Here is a 19,447-nt window from a genome sequence, read left to right on the forward strand (position 1 = left end):
CACCAATAGAAAAGGCCTTCAAGCAAAGGCAAAATAAAGATTCACCCAAACCATCCAAAGAAACATTAGTACATCACCATGGGTTAAAGGAGAAGGAAAGGCTTTATCAGAAAGGTCTATGCAAATACAGCCATAAGCACTTACAAAAAAGCTGCACTGAGTCCTCTATGAATAGAAACACAGGATACCTTGTCTTCTTTTGTGTATACATGTTCTTCTTCCTCTCTCAGAAAACCCTTTCAGGGCAAGGCACAAGTCTGCTCAATGTACTCCCTCCCTTTTCCTCCTCCCCCTCCCATCACCCCTCGCTCCCCCTCCCAACTGTGCTGTGTAATCTGAGCTATCAGCAAATAGAGCTGCAGCATGGAAGCTACTGAGATGAAGCTAAAATGGCAGATGCTATCTTAAACAAACAGAGGGAGCTTCTAGGGCTGTTTACTCAAGTATGATAAAGCTTTCTGCAGAATAAATATATTGTTCTAGGTGGCAGTAATGTGGCAAATCTTTTGGCATTAAAATGCCAATATGTCTTTCCTCCTCCTTTAAGTTGATAATGTACTCTGCATCAGCAACAGTAGTTAACTCCATATATATTTATACATTTTATTAGCACAAACATTTCAATTTATTTTAAATACCATAGGTCTTATTTTCATTTATTCATAGGAAATAGTTTGGACACAAGAATAAACATTAAAAAGACATACATTTAAATAAATGCAAGTAATATGTAACATTAGTAGTATTTTGGGCCATCTTGCCACAGGAAGACTAACCAGCAACGCTCTTGTTCATATATTTGTATGATCGTTTAAAAAGGCCTGTTGGGGAAAAAAACATTATATGAATAAAACAAAAGCATCTGGAGAAAATGATGAATAAACAATGCCTTGGTATTACTCATGGTTGTTAAAAAGGGAAACTTTACCAATGTATAGGGTTTCTATTTCACTTTTTATTGAAGCGGGGACAATACTTCTATTCTGCTAAGGTAAACTGAAATTTTAAGATTCTAATAACGCAATGACTCCACTGCCAAAATTAACATGAAATCTGTGTTGTGTGACTGTAGCAAATATGTTTACTATTTTGTAGTATAATGTCTATATACACCCTGTAAACACACACTGTTTTCAGGGTCTTATCTGGGCAAGGAACATAGGTACATAGGTTAATGATGCATTTTTGCTAATTTTCACCATGTTTTCTATAAAAAAAAACCCCAAAAAAACCCCACAATACAAAGAAATGTTTCCTTTTTTTAACATTTCATGCATTTTACTATAAATGTTGGTTTCAGCTGAAGAAAATTTACAGATTAGATTCTGTACATTAAAGCTAAGCTTGTTATATAAAAATCTAATGAAAAGATTTATCAAAGTGAGTTTAAAGCATAATACCTAAAACTCACCCATGTTCTATTCATTCCTATGACATTTTTAGAAGTGTATTTATCAAATGGGGTAAAGTTAGAGTTCACCATTTAATATGCTTCTAAAAATCCCATAGGAATGGATAGAATGTGGGTTAGTTTTTATGCATTAAGCTCTAAACTCACATTTTCATAAATCTGTCCCAATATGTTAAAACAGTGCTGTTTAACTGGTGGCCCACATCAGGCCCGTGGTCCCCCACCTGTCTGGCTGCTGTGACTGCTTACCTTTGTGTAAGCTTTAAATTGTATCATTACTGAGATTAACTGCCCCCTGCATTGTTCACACCTCAGATTCAGTCTGTAAGGCCCTGTATTGTTTAAACATGTAATCCCCTGTGTTGTTCAGACCTTTTAGTCCCTGCATTGCCCCCACCCCCTGCATGGTTCACACCTCAGGCTCAGACTGTAAACCCCCACATTGTTCACCTGCTCACACCTCAGACATTGTGTCACTGTATGTACTGCCTGCCCTATGCACACAAAGCAGCCTAGGACAGGCAGAGTATGGCACACACAGGCAGCATAGGGCAGGCAGAGTATGGCACACACAGGCAGCATAGGGCAGGCAGAGTATGGCACACACAGGCAGCATAGGGCAGGCAGAGTATGGCACACACAGGCAGAATAGGGAAGGCAGAGTATAGTACACGCAGGCAGCATAGGGCAGGCATATTATGGCATAGAAAGGTGTGTAATTTTGTGCTGGGGGTTGCTGTGCTATTCACAGGGAAGGCATATGTATTTAAGGGTATGTCTTAATATGACATAATATAATTCTTTCACATATGAATGAAGGGTGATATCCCTACAGTGAGCACCAACCATTTGGGTTTTTGCTGTGCTACCACCATTAGTGTGGGTATGGTCTTAAAAGCTCGTGTGGTGTGGTTTAAAAAAGGGGAATGGTCAAAACTGGCTTTCATTATCGTCCCTCCACCATGTAGGCCAGAAAAATTCCGGCCCTTGGTACCACAGAAGTTGGACAGAGGTGTGTTGCAGCTAGAGTGAACTGATGATCAAAAGCAGCTGGCAGTAAAAAAAAGTAAATGATTTTACAAAATAAACCAAAGTGGTTAGAGCTGAATTGAAGCTCTAGATAAGAGAACATTTACAATATAAATATTTCATGAGAACAGTTGCAGAAGGTAATGTTAGTCATATGTGTACCTTTACAGTTTCAGCAGAATTTGCATTCTTTGGGATTAGTTGTCCATGGCGCTTAAGATACTCTTTTACAAGGTCAGCAGCTTCATCCCAACTTAAAAAAAAAAATTTATTAATTTAAAAAATGCTTGGTGCCAATATGCTATACTAAAGGTTGTTTTCTTGCAATTATGTATTGCACATGCACATCTAATAAGCAGTTTCGCCGTCCACTTATTTTACTGGAAGCAAATAGTATAAGTCAGATGATCATTTAATTTATGCATAGAAATAAATATATATATATATATATTATACCAAAGGGTCCGCACTCCCATGTAAAGTTCACATTAGCAAGAAACGCGGGTGCTGCATATGGTTGTAACACGTATCCATTCGTCGTAATTATGTGTACTCCAGCTTACTTCAATTTTTTATTGGTGAATTACTACATAATTAAAAACATCAACGTTTCGGTCCTGGTCTAGGGCCTTGTTCACGATGTTAAACCCCAAAAGATTTACCCACAATGATAAGTTTTATATAGACAAAACAAACCCCTCCCACAAGAATCGCATCACTGCCAAAACCCCACACCCCCAGACCTGCATAAACCATGCTGATCCCAGAGGAAGTAGGTAAGTCACATACATAAGCAATAAAACATACATAATTAATTATATCAAATCACTCAAAAAATACTTAAAAATATTTATTAAACTCCACTTCATCTAATGGCTAAAAAACAATTGAGAGAGCAATATTCATTAAGTCCTCTTGGTGACAAGGTATCCAGCTTTTTAATCCAAAACGCTTCACGCTGAAGGAGTAACCTGGATCTATCGCCCCCACGTTTGGGCATGGGCACGTGACCAATTGCAATATACCTAAACGTTGGTAATCTGTGGCCCAGTTCCAAAAAATGTTTGGCCAGGTCATGTTTGGAATAGGTCATGCCATATAAAGAGAAAAGCAGGTACGGTCTTTCTCCCCCCCCAAAAAATATAGTCTCTCTTTTTTTTTTTTTTTTTTTTTGCTAGGTTAGGACTGACGCAAGGACACTGCCTTGACGGGGCGCGTCAGCTTATGCATGCTTTGTTCAAACCGTGTAACTAAACGTGTCTCTTTTCACTAAAATGCAGACATTTTTCCTTCAGTGTGTGCAAAATTGGTTTTTAATTTTCTCTTAAAGCTATATAATGGAGTGCTGGGGTAATGTGTATAGTATATATATATATATATATATTTAGGTGAGCGCGGCTTCTAATGAGTTTATCCGTGTATACTGTTTTTGAATTCTGCACCCGGGCGATCAGTGTTTTTGGTTTCGTGAGTGCCGGCAGTTTCCATATCTGTTTTATATATATACATATACATACACACACACAACAGCAGGTTCTCTTTAATATAGTCTATGGAGATGAATTTAATAAAAAAAAAAAAGTTATCAGGTGCCTGTAGAACTAGATTGCTGTAAAAGTCACACTAATTGTATACATATAAATAAATGTATGTCTTAAATATAGAGTTACATAATCATTTAGTTAACCTACCAATGTGTGTTTGCAAGGCATTCTGCAATAGATCTCACTCTGTCGGACTGTATTGCCTGGCGTTTCAACATACTGAAGTACTTTGTTTTCACAAACCTTTCAATCTGCTGTTTCTCAATTATGTTGTTTAATATCAGGTCTCTTATCTGTAAATGGAAAAATGTTTTTTAGCTAAGCAAGTAAAGTTATAAAGATTAGCAATTTTGCACAGATGCTATGCTTTCTATAATTTAAGGGAAATGATATGCACCCACTTTGTGTTTCTTTTTAAGTGTTCACAGTATTTTTCCCTTGTGCATACAACATTCACATCTTTGGAAGGACACTCAATAATTATCTAATTAATTAGTCACAAGTATTCAATAACCCCTTATACTATTCATGTAAATCATTTCATTTATTTTAATAGAAGAGAAATGCTGCTTTGTTAAAACACTGATTTCAAGCTGTCTTTATTAAATGTTATGTTTTAATAAATTCCTAGTTAAGTCTATGAATGGTATCAATTTAATCTTATCAATTTATTTGGTGACCTGTGCGATCAGTTGATTATACCAACTATACAGTAATATAATACTGTAAGTGTTGAAGTAAAGCTCCCATTAAATAAACTATTTAGGTTTACATTACGGGAAGGCTGTCTCCCACTCCATTTTAATCAGTAATTATTTACTTATCCGGAAACCTGATATCCAGAAAGCCTGTCTCCCATAGACTCCATTTTAATCAAATAATTCCGATTTTTACAATTGATTTCCTTTTTCTATGCAAAAATAAAACAGTGCTTTGTATTTGATCCCAACTAAGATATTATTAATCCTTACTGGATTCAAAATAATCCTATTGGGTTTAATTATAAATAAAATGTTTTATTGATTTTTCTAGTAGACTTAAGGTATGAAGATCCAAATTACGGCAAGACCCCTTATCCGGAATACCCTTGGTCCCTAGCATTCTGGATAACAGGTTCTATACCTGTAATAATAAAACAGTACCTTGTACTTGATGGTGAAGCTGTATGAATCTATATTAATGGCAAAACAATCCTATCAGGCTTAATTAATGTTTACATTATTTTTAAGTAGAAAAGGTATAGTGGTCCAATAACAGAAAGACACTTTATCTGGAAAACTTCAGGTCATGGATAACAGGTCTCATAACTATATATGAATATAGAGAAACTTTTAGTATTTTAGACAGCTACACAAGTTAAAAGGGTCCTTTTATTCTAGCACTGCAGTAATAGAATTCAATCTACACTCCTAGCATAAATAAACTGCACAGGTATACAATCCAGGGCTGTGGAGTTGGAGTCGGAGGCAATTTTGGGTACCTGGATTCTGAGTCGGCAAAAAATGAACCGACTCCGACTCCTACTGAATTTAAATGGGAATAAAAAAAAAAAATAAAGCAAGTTTAAATGTCCCAATTCACAAACATTCATAATTACTTCTCTGCTATAAGAATAAAGCCCAATGCACGCAGTGCATAAACAAACACGTTGAGTGACCATTAAGCATGCTTTTCATTGACTGTATGAATGTATAAAATACATTAGAATATTAAAAACAGAGGAGTCGGAGTCGTGGAGTCGGAGTCGGAAGTATCAGAAACTGAGGAGTCGGAGTTGGAGTCGTAGAATTTATCTACCGACTCCACAGCCCTGATACAATCAAAATATCCCAGTGGGGCAGCAAGCATAAAAAATATTGGTATTGCATGAGCAATATGAGCAGGGGTGTTTAACAAAATGCATTATGGACCAGAGTAGGGTTTGTCCAATGAAATGTTTGCCAGCTGTGGTCTAATAAACTGTCCAGTTACCATAGAGGTTAAATACAATAATATATAGATAATATAATAATCTAAATTTCATAAACATCGTTAACGGCATGGCGGCAAGAGTGCATGCATTAAGGCCCAAGTAGGCTTTGTCCAATGAAATGTTTGCCAGCTTTATCATAAATCAGCCATGAATTACCATGGAGTTTTAATATAATTATATATAAATAGTATAGTTATAATCTAGGTTTCATAAACATTGGTAATGGCATGGCTGCATAAAAATTGATGTAGCAAGCAGATTCATAATTAACTAATGATACAGATCCCTGGTTTAAAGGGATGTCATCATTTGTTCAAAGATCCCCCTCTAAAAAAATGCATTGTGTACAAATATGTTAAATCAATGCATCCTTACATAATGTACATTTTAAAGGACAAGGAAAGGCAAAGTCACTTGGGGGTGCCAAAATGTTAGGCACCCCCAAGTGACTTTAATCGCTTACCTTTTACCCCGGACTGGTGCCCCTGTTAGGAGCGATTGTGCTTCCTGCTTGGTTTAGCTGCGACTATACGATAGGCGCATGCGCAGTAGAGTGAAAAGCCGACTTCTCTGTTAAAGTTCGGCTTTTTCAATCTAGTGCGCATGCGCGCGCTCGCGAACCAGGAAGAAGGAAGCACTGCAGCTACCCCAGGCTGGTGCTGTTCTTTCCCAGCAGGGGCACCAGCCTGGGGTAAAAGGTAGGCAATTAAAGTCACTTGGGGGAGCCTAACATTTTGGCACCCCCAAGTGACTTTGCCTTTCCATGTCCTTTAAAGTTTAATGTTTAAATGTTGGCTTTTATCTTCTTAATTATGTTCTTTTGAACTGATATGGTAAAATCTTGGGACACTGCAGAGGCCTCCAAACCTCTGTTAAAAATGTAATTTTCATAGTGGTAGAAAAGCTGTTTTCTTTAATGGCTATATAAGGGGCAGAAATTAGAGCTTTCTCTTTCAGAGTTTAAATACAACATTAGCGATGCCCCTTTAGTTTGAGAATTTTAGATTTATATAGTGTGGTCTATATAGGACCTAAATGCCAGAGGGTTGACCAAACAGGAAAAGTTTCTGGCATGACCATGTTTCCCTTTTCAAGCCACACCTGTATATTTACTTAAAGGACATGCCAACCCAAAAAATATATTTTTGCCTAATAAAAGAAAAGTTAAAGGGGACCTGTCACCCTAAGAAATAATTACAAATAGTTTTCTATTGTGATTGTCAAGCAAAATAAACTTCACTTACACTATATAAATTATTTTAAACTTATTTCCTTTAGCCTTGGAATTCACAATTGCAGAAAACAGGCAGGCTCCATTTTGTGGACACTGTTATTAAGGCAAGCTGTGCATCCTGCCAAAATCTTGTTTCTGTGCCAGTATGGGGGGACCTGATACCCATATCCATGCACTGGTTACACAATTAGATGGTGAGGAGGGAGGGGGAATTTGAGGAGTGCAGCAACATCTAAGAAGTTCTGAATTGAAAGTAACCTTAGGCATAGAGGCTGGTCAGGCAATATATGATTGACAGCTGGGACTTTTAAATGCTTATATAGTGGGTATAGATATGTTAATAAAAAAATGACTTTGGGTTACATGTTTAAATTGAAAAGGGCTTTTATTATACAGGTTTTTATGTCTGGGTGACAGGTCCGCTTTAATTTGAAGAAACTTTGCAATATACATTCATTATCTAGTATAAATCAATCTAAAGCAACTGTACTTGTTAGGTAATCATTTTTTTTAGTTATTTGTGTATATAATTGCTATTAAAAGCAGAGTCTGTCTGTCCTTTCTATTTTCTGCCCTGGTGGCTCTGGCGTTTGAACAATGTAACACAAGGCAGCAGACGGATAGCCCTGACTTGCTGGAGGAGCCTGGCACTTGCAACATTGTTTAAAAGGTAACAACCAGGAGTTCAGCAAATGCTGCTCTCTATAACAATTACATTTACAAATAACTTTTAAAGCACTAATCATTTTTAACAAATTGATATTGGAAAGTTGCTTAGAATTATGTCTTCTTTTATTAGGCAAAAAATTATTTTTGGGGTTTTATTAATTATTTTAGTGCAATCCTATTGCACTATGTCTTTCTATTCTTTACCCTTTTCTCCAGTACACCCATAACCTTATATTTGACATTCTCTTCCCAGTTTTCTTTTCTCTCTAGAGGGGTATTAATTATACCCTCTAGATTCTCCTCCTTTCCTCTTCTGAGCTCCAAATTCTCTCTGTTCCTATCTCACTTTAGCCATTGCCAGTTTTCATTTAATGCTCTATACTCTAGTGCAGGGCTGTCCAACTGGCAGCCCCCCACCTGTCTGGCTGCTTTGATGGCTTACCTTTGAGTAAGATTTAAATGGTATCAGTACTGAGATAAACTGGCCCCCTGTATTGCTCACACCTCAGATTCAGGCTGTATTGTTTAATCATGTAATCCCATGTACTGTTCACAATCTTTAATCCTTGCATTGTTTACCCCCTGCATTGTTCACACCTCAGGCTCAGGCTGTAATCACCCACATTGTTCACCTGTTCACACCTCAGACATTCCCTCTGACACATCCCTATGCCTCCCCTATGCTGTCTGTGTGTGCCATACTCTGCCTTCCCTATGCTGCCTGTGTGTGCCATACTCTGCCTTTCCTTATGCAGCCTGTGTGTTCCATACTCTGCCTTTCCTTATGTTGCCTGAGTGTGCCTTACTCTGCCTGCCCTATGCTGCCTGTGGGAGGTGAACCTGCCAGGGGTTTGTTCTGGAAGTTTGTTAGCATTTGGAAATAGTCATTATATGGTCCCTAAGGTGTGTAATTATATGCTGGGGGTTGCTGTGCTATGCACAGAGGAGGAGGCATATGGATTTAAGCGTATGTCTTAATATGATAATAAGTAATATTATTCTATCACATATGAATGAAGGGTAATATCCCTTTAGTAAGCACCAACCATTGGGTTTTTGCTGTGTTGCCACCATTAATGTGGGTATAGTCTTAAAAGCTCTTGTGATAACATGGGTGTAGTTTAAAGTGGGTGCGGTTTAAAAAAGGTGAGTGGTCAAAACTGGCTTCCATTATTGGCCCTCCACCATGTAGGCCAGAAAATTCCAGCCCTCTGTACCACAGAAGTTGGACAGCACTGCTCTAGTGCATACTGATTAATATTGTCCTAATACAGTGCCAAAATATTTAGCTGTGCCTACTTTAATCTTCTCTCTTCCCTGGCCCGAGATAAATAAATATAATATATATATATATATATATATATATATATATATTTTTTTTTTTTTTTTTTAAAAAGCCATGTGCAGCTGCAAAGCTAAATATGAAAATAGGTGCTGCTCCATTGTGTACAACCATAGCAACCATGTATAGTGAGAAATGTCCAGCATCAAGCTGTACTGCCACAGTAAACACAGACAGTATGTGTCTGTAATGCTGTTTACAGAGAAGTGATACTAGAATACTTTGCTTAGTTTAAATGCTACCTGAGAAGCAAAGCCAGCCACTTCACCAGTGTTCATGCAGTCAGCTACTTGCTGTAAAACAGTTTCTGGATTACATGTAGACAGGAAACCCTAGAACATAAAAAAAAACACAAAAATGAAGCTGTAGGAAACAAATGAATATAACGGTGAGGTCGGCAAACAAGCGAATCTCTCCCTCAACATGCCCACTTTGGACCAAAAGATTACATCGCAATGAAGGGATAGAAAAAGTCGGAGCGACGAAAAATCAAGCCAGTTCAATCAACTTTTTTTTTCCATCAATTTTTAGCCAGACATCAGTCGGGAAGGCCTGTATTAGAGAATGCACCTAGCTACTGTATGCTGTCTGCACTGGGACTCTAAGAATGTGAATACTTTCTAGTAGAGTCCCAGCTCTCATATTATATGAATACACTACGTCACACACATGTGCATAACAATCAAGTCCAGAGACTCTCTCATTATGTGCATGCAAGTGACCAAACATGGACACTCACACGGGGAGCTCTCTCCAGATGTGGTGTACCTACATGGCACTGGGCCCCCATGCAGAAGAATCCTTTGAGGGCCCAGAGCGCACATCCACCCCTTCCTGGCCCCACCCCCCACTCGCCTGCATCCCCTGCTCCCCGGCCGCTGTCAGGTAAGAGGGTGGCTGGAGTGGGGGAAATTATACAACTGTAGAGGAAGCAGACTTGTACCCCCAGGCCGCCCTGTGACCACGGGGTCTGCTTCTTCTATAGTTATGCCACTGGATCGAGGAAAGCATGTAGGTGTCTAAAGAGAAAATAGAAAGGAGTTGCATTGTGTGGATGTTTGCTGTGAATCTGTTTCTTTGAATACAGGGAGACGTAAAATGTTTTCTCGAGAATTACCTGTATTTGTTGCTCCCTCTTTTCCATGTGGGGAATTAACAGAAGGCACCCCAAAGTAAAGGCTGGAAGATCAATCTGTGCATACTGCTTGGCAATGCCAACAACATCTAGATCAGCTAACACAGGGCACCTAAAAAATACACAGAAAATATACTTAACACAGGATGTTTTTTACTTCTTTTATGTACACATGTTCTTCTGTATCAGCCTTCCTTCTCTCACAAAAATTCTTCAGGGCATGGCACGAGTCTGCACAACTTGCTCATCTCTTTCTCTCCCTCTTCCTTCTCTGTCCTCCCCCTCCCCTCTCTGCTGTAATCTGAGCTACTAGCAGGCAGAGCTGCAGTACAGAGGTTACTGAGACCAAGCTAAAGTGGCAGCTGCTATCATAAATAAACATAAGAAGCTTCTAGGGCTGTCTTCTCAGGTATGGCAAAGCTTTCTAAAGAATAAACATAGCTACTTGCTTGCACTGTTGTGCCTAATCTATTGGCAATAAAATGCCAAAACGCCTTTTCTTTTCCTTTAAATACAATTAACGACAAGCACAGATTTAGAGACTGAGTGGGGGAATTCAAAATTATTCCAAGTGGTATAATCCAGTAAAGAAAAAAACTGAATATAACTGCTCATATGTATTACAGTAACTCAATTGTCACTTAATTACCATGATATAATCACTTTTTTTCATAAAACGCTGGAACCAATTCGAGCATCAGGAGCTTACTACATTTGCCTACACTGATGTGGAAGCCACTAGCATTCCACTTTGGTCAGAGGTGCACGTGAGTTCTTACATATTACCAATAATGATCATTAGATAAGATAATGGGAGAATATATCAGCAATTATATTCAGTTCCCACTGAGAATAACTTTGGAACAACTTCAAGCATTACTACAACATTATAAGGAGTTGGGGGTATTAGACATGAATTTATACATGATTTTGCTAGTTATGCCTGTTTTTATGTTTTACCTAAAGTGCACAAGCGATTGGACTGTCCTCAGGGACGGCCAATCGTGGCTAGTGTAGGTTTAGTTTTGGCACCATCAGCAACTTTTTTTGATAATTTATTGGCTCCTTTGGCCTCTAAGGGTAAATCATACATAAAAGATCCTTCAGATTTTCTGAAACAGACATTGAAAATGTCGCTTGGGACAAAACCAGTGGTTTTGGCAGCTCTGGATGTGTTTCGAGCTTATATACCTCCATTCCCCATGAGTTGAGGGTAGAGGCTGTACACTGGGCCCTCCAGAGCTCCAACTATACAGGAGATCAACAGAAATTAATATTGGATTTGTTGCAGTTGGTCCTCCTTAACAACTTTTCATGTTTCAGGTATCAGTGGTACATTTAACTAAAGGGCACTGCAATGGGATCCAATGTCCCCCAGGACATGCAAATACTTTTAGGAATTTCTCTGAGGAAATATTTGTGTACTCTAACGACCCCGAAATCTACGGGACCGTCTTGTAAGGGCAGATCTTGGAACTAATTTGATTTCCTTACTGAAACATTAGCCCCTGTACGTAATGGAATGTTCCCATGTTTACAATGCAAGCAGTGTTCCCATGCAATTAGAACATCATATATTACACATCTTTATTCTGGGAAATGATACAATATTAATGGTTGTTATACATGTCTCACTGTATATGCGGTTTACCTCATAAAGTGCCCTTGTGGGCTACTTTATGTGGGAGAGACCACACAGAGTATTAAGGACAGGATTAGTCAGCATAAATCCACCATTAGAAATAATAATTTGAAACTACCAGTACTAGCTAATTTTTATAAACATAAACATTCAATTGCTGATTTTTAGTGATAGAAGCTGGGCCCCCTCTGGGAAGAGGGGGCAACAGGATTCCGTATTAATAAATCAAGAAAAATTCTGGATACATACTTTACAAACGCTTCAGCCTAAAGGTATGAATTGTGAATACAATCTGACTGGATTTATTTAAAGAGATTCTGGTATTGTGGATGGGAATTCAGGAATGTATATATACAAAAGAAATTGGGGATTATGTGTTTTGTAAAAATCTCATGTGTAAAGGGTTAATATTGGGTATCCATCTAAGGTTTGGAAGGGGGGTGGAGCAAGAAATATAAAAAGTGTGGCTATACATTGTATTACATATAGCTTTAGAAAGGAGCATGAAGCTCTGAAACATTGCCTATTTTTCTATGTGTTTTTAACAATAAAGCTTTGGGAGTGCAGGACTTTTTTGTGTATTTTTGTATGTGAGCCTGTGACAACGGGCTAAGTCCTTTTGCACCCAGAAAAAAAACTAGCAGTTCAATTTTTCTTTGGTGAATATATATATATATATATATATATATATATATATATATATATAGTGATTTTTTTTAAAACTGTAGTATAAAAAATGCATATTGTTTATCACTTACTTAAGTAGAACAACAAAACACTCATAGCATTCTTCCATCTGAGAGGGGCTTGGGGGGCAGGATGCTAAAAAAAAAAATAGTATAGAGCTTAAAGCACAACCCATTTTTTGCTGTTTGAAGATTTCTACTCTGCTCCCTTTATCTTTTATGATCTTATATCTTTGTCTTCCTCTTCTGTTTCTCTATTCCATCTCTTTATATTTCACTTCCATTCCCCAGCTCTCTTCACATTACCTATTGTTTCTCCCCTTAAACACTTTAATATTATGTTATGCTCTGAAACCCACTATTTGTCTAAATATTCATTTTGCTCACTCTTCTCACCCTAGCATCCCTTCTGCTATAAGCTTTCTCAATCATATTAAGCCTAAACAAGAATTACAGAATCTATCTCTACCCCACCCTCTCCTCTCCCACAACTCATTGTACTGCTTGTTCTTTATTTTATTACCAACTCCATCTGCTGTCCACCTTTTGCATTTCACTCTTCTCTTTCTTCTTGCCTTATGATTTCTGATTCTTTTCCCCCACCATAATTCTGTTCCCATTTCAAACGTTAATTATCTGCTTTTTCTTTTACCACCTTCTGCTCACCCAGATCTATTATGTTCTCCTCTATGCTAGCTCAGCAGCCCTTTTCCTTTGCTATACAGAAATCCATATATTTTTATGAGCAATATCCTGTCCTATTGGATATTTGGCTTTATTATTACAGGGGAAGATGTGTTCAATGCTGACAGTATACACAAAAGTTAACTAAGTAAGTGAAATCGGTAACCAGGAAACAAGCATTAATTTATATAGGGCTAAAGCAGCTTATTTTATATGATGGGGTATACTAGTCATAAGAAAACAGTCATCAGGGCACATTTAACCTATAGGGCATGCAAATATTTTAAGAGAATTATTAAGGTAAAATAAAGAACAGCTGTATACCAAAATCAGCAATGTACCTGTTATAAAAGGTGACAGAATGGCACTTCGCCAAGCTCTGCTGAAGTTGGGTATCTACAAAAAGGTGTAAAATATTCAAATACTTTAATTATGAATATTATATAACAAATGCTGCATAAATACAAATATACATACCTCCCAGAGACAATGCACACCAGAGATTGCTACTAGAACTTTTCTGAGATAATGCATCTAAAAAAGAATAGGTGGTGGCAAGGATATTATTGTAAGTGGAAATTGCATAACAACATAAAAAAGAAAAGCAGGGCACAAAACAGAGATGAAAATGAAAAATAAAAAACAGGCACAGGTAGGAGGCGCATGGCGCTATTTTCGGCTTGCCGAAAATATACGCCAAACGCCACGCTGGCATCAGCCTAAAGGGGCACTTGTATGATTTCTTGAACAAGCATAACAACCAAGGCTATTGTGATACTAAAATCTACAGTTAGAATTGATGTTGGTATATATGGTTTACGTATGTTAGTGTATAGATAGGTCAGTATAGGTTTGTGTGTGCTGGGTTCACTTTGGAAGGGTTGAACTTGACAGAAAAAAAATTATAATGCACTCACTAAGTTAAATCCAAGTATTTTTTGCAGTAATCCACCCCAGAGCTGAGGATCATATACTTTGTATTCCAAACTAAGTTCGGTTACTAATTTCACAGCCTGGAAAACAATATACTGGGTTAGGCAATAAAGTTTTTCAAATACAATTCAAGCATATTACAGTACAGGTATGGGACCCATTATCCAGAATGCCCGGGACCTTGGGTCTTTCCGTAATTCAGATCTCCTACCTTTAGTCTATTAAAAAAAATCATTTAAACATTAAATAAACCCAAAAGGATTGTTTTGGCTCCAATAAGAATTAATTATATCTTAGTTGGGATCAAGTACAGGTATTGTTTTATTATTACAGAGAAAAAGGCAATCATTTTCAAAAATGTGAATTCTTTGATTAAAACGGAGTCTATGGGAGATGGCCTTTCTGTAATTCAGAACTTTCTGGATAATGGGTTTTTTGGATAAGGGGTATCTGACTTATTTGCATACGTATGAGGCGGTCTCCTCAACCCTTTTAGCTTGTTCGTGAATCCCCACTCATGGCTCTACCTAAGCTGATCAGAAAACCCTGCACTACACTGATGAGCCCCAAGAAGGGCGAAACCGGTCTGTAGTTGGGAATCTGATCAGCTATTATTCTGGCTTTTGCATTGAAAACCCAGTGGGTAAGCATTAGTCTATAGGATAAACCCATGTAAATGGGACTTTTCTAAGAGCCTAAAGGAATTTGTTCCCAGAATCCTGTTTTGACTTATTTGGATAAGGGGTCTGATACCTGTACTACCATTTTCAAAACCCTACCATTAAAGGATAGAGACATACATTAATGATAGCAATCTAAATAAATAATGTTACAACAACAGCTAGCTAACTGAAATATTCACATCTAAGCCTTCATTGAACTAATTAAATTAAATTGGAGAATTTTTTATTTTGTCTCTTTTGAAAAAAAATAAAAGAAAAAAGAAAAAGCAGTACAGAACAGTTTTTCAACTCATGCATTCCAGAAAGTGTATATACAATACTATTTAACTAGCCCAACAGTATCATCTATTATGCATATCCATCTATTTAAATTATTACATGTGATGTTTAAGATTGACCAGCCCCAATAAGAATATTATTATTCATGTACAATAATATCTTGTACCTCAATAATTCAATTAATGGATTAATGTTTAGAAAACTTATGTGTCAACTAAATGGAAAACTGAGTGAAATTGTGTGTGATAGCTGACATACTTACCCTAGGTTCATGACTATGGTTTTTCCATAAGCCTTTAATCATTCCCTCTTTTGGACTGCTATGAAATGATTCAAGAGTATATGGGATGTTCAAGAATTCAAACTCAGACAAATAGATGCAGCATTTAAGATAATATCTGCAAAAAATACACGTTATTAGAAAAGAAAGTGTTTTACAAGAGAGCAGAAATACATATCTATTGAGGAAGCACTCCACTATTTATTAGTGTAAATGCTGAATTATTACACTTGTGTCAGACCATGTGGAAATAAGCTGTCAGATAACTGCCTGAAACCACCTGTGCCACTCCCCATGGATACCATCTATCTCTGGTATGGGAGTTTTTCAGCCAGAAAATGCAATTTGATGTTTTTTGAGCTGGAGACCACCAGTATTAGCAGTATTTTTTTAATGAATTTCTTAGCTGGTAAAGCAAATGTCTGAACAATAAAAATAAAACAAAAGGGGGTGCTTAAGGGCAAGTTAAATGTTAAAAAGTATAAGTATAATATATTAATACAGAGGAACCTGTGAAAATCACAAATGAAAAGAAGGGTGTGCTCCGTGGTGTAATACATTCACCTAATACATTTATGCAAATGTATTACACCAGGGAGCATGCCATCCTTTTCATTTGCAAATTAAATGTCTCGTCTGACAGCCTTAGAAACAGAAATAAAATTCCATAGCGAAAACTATTGCATTGCTTACTTTACTTCATCTATGGGCTTTTTGATGAGTGAAACCACAATATCTGTATCAGCTAAATGGATGAGACACTGAAGTGCTCGACTTCTGTGAGCATAGGTCAACTGGTTATCACCAATGGGCTGTAACAAAACAAATATAATGAATTTAGAGGCAAACACCCAGGTAACCAAGCTCATTTAATAACTGCTAATGTACATAACACTGTCATAAACTTTCTAGGTACCTAACTGTTGTAGCAGTACAGATCAACCAGTAACTGCCAGTTCTATACTCACTTTTATCTAATTCATTAAGGATTCTACTACTTCAATGCACATTTAACAAAGGGACTGAGTTTTACCTGCAACTTACTTGCTTTCAAGGCTAAAACCCCCAAATATTTGCCCTTTTATTGGCTCTACTTGGATCACCTGACTGTATCTGGGAAGGGTGGGGCTACAACATGGATCTGGCCACTGCTCCTGTATAAACTATAGCAAAAAGTTGTGCTCATTACTAAACTGGGGGTTTTAACCTTGAAAGTAAGTAAGTTGCAGGTAAATCTCAGTCCCTTGGTAAAATGTTTTATGAATCAGATAAAATAAGTGTAGGACTGGCCAGATCGGGGACAATCCCTGTTTTGCTTAAAGGGGAGGGCAAATCTTGGTAGCATAAAGGAGAACTATACACCCCCCCAGCTATAAAAGCCCCCTTAACTGGCCTGCCTTGACCCCCCTCACCTCTCCCTTATCTCATATGTTGTAATTTAAAAAGCTGCCCTGTCGCAAACCCCAACCTAAAAATGCAGAGCTGCATACCTGAGTGGAGGAGCTGAGAGGATTAGAGTTGCACTTTACTGGGTACCCATAAACCACCCACAAGGTAAGGTAAGGTTTTGCGATTATTCCATGGGTACAGATTCTACTTATATGTTTCCACTAGATGCCCACCATTAAAAAACACTAAACATTAAAACATTTTAAATTGGTTTCTATTTTTTATACTGTTTTACTAAAATTGAAGTTAAAACTTGAATGTTCCTCTATCTGATGTTTTAATCTGGCATCCCAGCAATCCAGGTGCAGCCTCTGACCTGTTACATTTTGCAACATTACATTACTTAGCAGCATCTGTTTAATGTTGATTTATAAATTCTGACTACCTGGCTTTTAACAACACATAATGGTTGCATGGTTTCCTTAAAAAGACCAAGAATCTGTCTGTTTTAACCATAAGGCTAAGGGCACACAAAAAACTGGCTTCGCCCTAGCCCTAAGTACAGGAATGGTTCTAACCTTTGAAACCAGACCTGCTAATGGTTAAATTGTAGTCAATACAAATTTTGAATTAATTAATACAATCTTACCTTTGGTACTATGCTAAAAAAAAGAAAAAAGAAAAGAAAAGCTGCCCCTGTCACAAACCCCAACCTAAAAATGCAGATCTGCGTACCTGGGTGCCATCTTCTGTTCAATTATATTATATATATATATATATAATAGGTGAGTGCAGAGTACCTCTTGCTGCTGTCTGTATGAATTTTGTGGTCGCAGCCTAACTGCACCTCCCCCAGTGGTTTAAAATTTAGTGGTTAGCACAACTTTCCCTTGTTTGTTACACTCCTAAATAGCATTGCTGTAAATGCTCATGGTGCTCTACAGCCAGTCCTTTTGGGGTTCTTAACACTCCTCTGTGGATAAGCAAAAATAACTTGGAGCAATTGTGTCTATAGGCTGATGGGACATGGGACGTTTGACTGCTGCTTATAAGGAGAAAGAGGAGAAATATCCAAAAACAATTTATGGAAAATAGTCTGTCCAAAGAACTTCTTCAGAGCATTTCCCAAATATTTCACTCCTTTGACAACACTGACTTTTGGCAAGATGTCAGTGGAGTTGCCAATTTGGAGGCCCCCATACAAAGGCCAATAAGTTGCTGGCTCAGTCAGATGGGGCCAAGCTGGTAGCTTAATAGCCAATGTATTTGAGGATAACGTATTAGTTTGCCTTCTACCCTATATGTGAATGTTGAGGTTTGTGAATGTTGAGACTATATCATAATAATGGTAGGCAAAAGAGCTTCACTGAAGGTTTGAACTGATAAAATAATAAGCATAGACAATTCTTAGGTCTACTTACAGATGTAGCAGATGTAGCAATTGCATAAAGCATTCTTGAACTATAATCCACAGGGTATGGCTGGAGCAAATATATAACTCTATAATTTAAAAAAAAGGGTGTTTAATATTTTAAAACTCAAAGATTATAATTTTAAAGTGGACCTGTCACCCAGACATAAAAAGCTGTATAATAAAAGCCATTTTCAAATTAAACATGAAAACCAAAATCATTTTTTTATTACCACACCCAATCCCAGCTGTCAGTCATATATTGCCTGCCCCGTCTCTATGCCTTAGGCATAGAGGTGGGGCACACGGTTACTTTCACTTTAAATTCAGGACTTCTTAGATGTTGCTGCTGTGCTCACATTGCCCTACCCTCCTCACCATGTAATTTTGTAACCAGTGCATGGACATGGGCATCAGGTCCCCCCCATACTGGCACAGAAACAAGATTTTGGCAGGATACAATGCCTGCTTTGATAACAGTGTCCACAACGTGCCTGCCTGTTTGCTGCAATTGTGAATTCCAAGGCTGAAGAAAATTTAAGATTAAAATAATTTATATAGTGTAAGTAAAGTTTACTTTGCTTGACAAACACAAAAGAAAACTATTTAGAATTATTTCTTAAGGTGAGAGGCCCCCTTTAAGACATTCACAAATAACAAAAGCACACACAGTATATTTGCTGCCTTTTCATCTATTCCAGTTGTTCCAACCTGTGGCGTTGGTCAGTTTTAAAACGTGGATGTGGGATACTACATAATTATGGCTGGTATAATTATGGTTCTATATACACTACATAACCAAAAGTCTGTTGTAGAAAGTGCCTGTCCAACATTTAGTTTCCAATACAAATGTAGTACTGTGAAGTTGATCCTCTTTTGAGAGTGATGCTGTTTCTCACTGAGATTAGCCTCAACAATAAATAAACAAATAAAACAGCCCTGCTCTGCTTCCCTGCCACTGGAACTTGAGCAACTCTAGTAATGTGCAGGGTTTGTTTGTAAAAGTTTTCCAGTGGCATTTTCCACTGGATAACAATGGTGCACCTTGTGTTAGATTCCTCCATGAATCAGACTCGCCGATCCAGACTTGCTGAATCGCTATGCCCATTCCCCAGAAAAACTGA

The 19,447-nt window shown here is 37.6% G+C and overlaps 1 protein-coding gene across 1 annotated transcript in view; it reads right to left on the bottom strand.

The window, feature by feature from the left end:
* Window positions 1–583: 583 nt before the first annotated feature.
* The window catches only part of kntc1 (kinetochore associated 1), a 95,544-nt gene continuing 76,680 nt past the window's right edge, over window positions 584–19,447 (bottom strand). Inside the window, exons 53-64 of the mRNA XM_012969013.3 lie at window positions 18,334–18,412; window positions 16,217–16,335; window positions 15,506–15,641; window positions 14,266–14,361; window positions 13,826–13,882; window positions 13,690–13,744; window positions 12,737–12,800; window positions 10,319–10,448; window positions 9,444–9,533; window positions 4,132–4,277; window positions 2,603–2,693; window positions 584–821 (exon numbers count right to left, since the gene is read on the bottom strand). Of these exons, the coding sequence (XP_012824467.2) occupies window positions 792–821; window positions 2,603–2,693; window positions 4,132–4,277; window positions 9,444–9,533; window positions 10,319–10,448; window positions 12,737–12,800; window positions 13,690–13,744; window positions 13,826–13,882; window positions 14,266–14,361; window positions 15,506–15,641; window positions 16,217–16,335; window positions 18,334–18,412 (1,093 nt within the window). The 3' untranslated portion in view covers window positions 584–791. The remainder of the gene's footprint in view (window positions 822–2,602; window positions 2,694–4,131; window positions 4,278–9,443; window positions 9,534–10,318; window positions 10,449–12,736; window positions 12,801–13,689; window positions 13,745–13,825; window positions 13,883–14,265; window positions 14,362–15,505; window positions 15,642–16,216; window positions 16,336–18,333; window positions 18,413–19,447) is intronic.

This window comes from Xenopus tropicalis, chromosome 1 (assembly GCF_000004195.4).
Source record: "Xenopus tropicalis strain Nigerian chromosome 1, UCB_Xtro_10.0, whole genome shotgun sequence".
Taxonomy (NCBI): Eukaryota; Metazoa; Chordata; class Amphibia; order Anura; family Pipidae; genus Xenopus; species Xenopus tropicalis.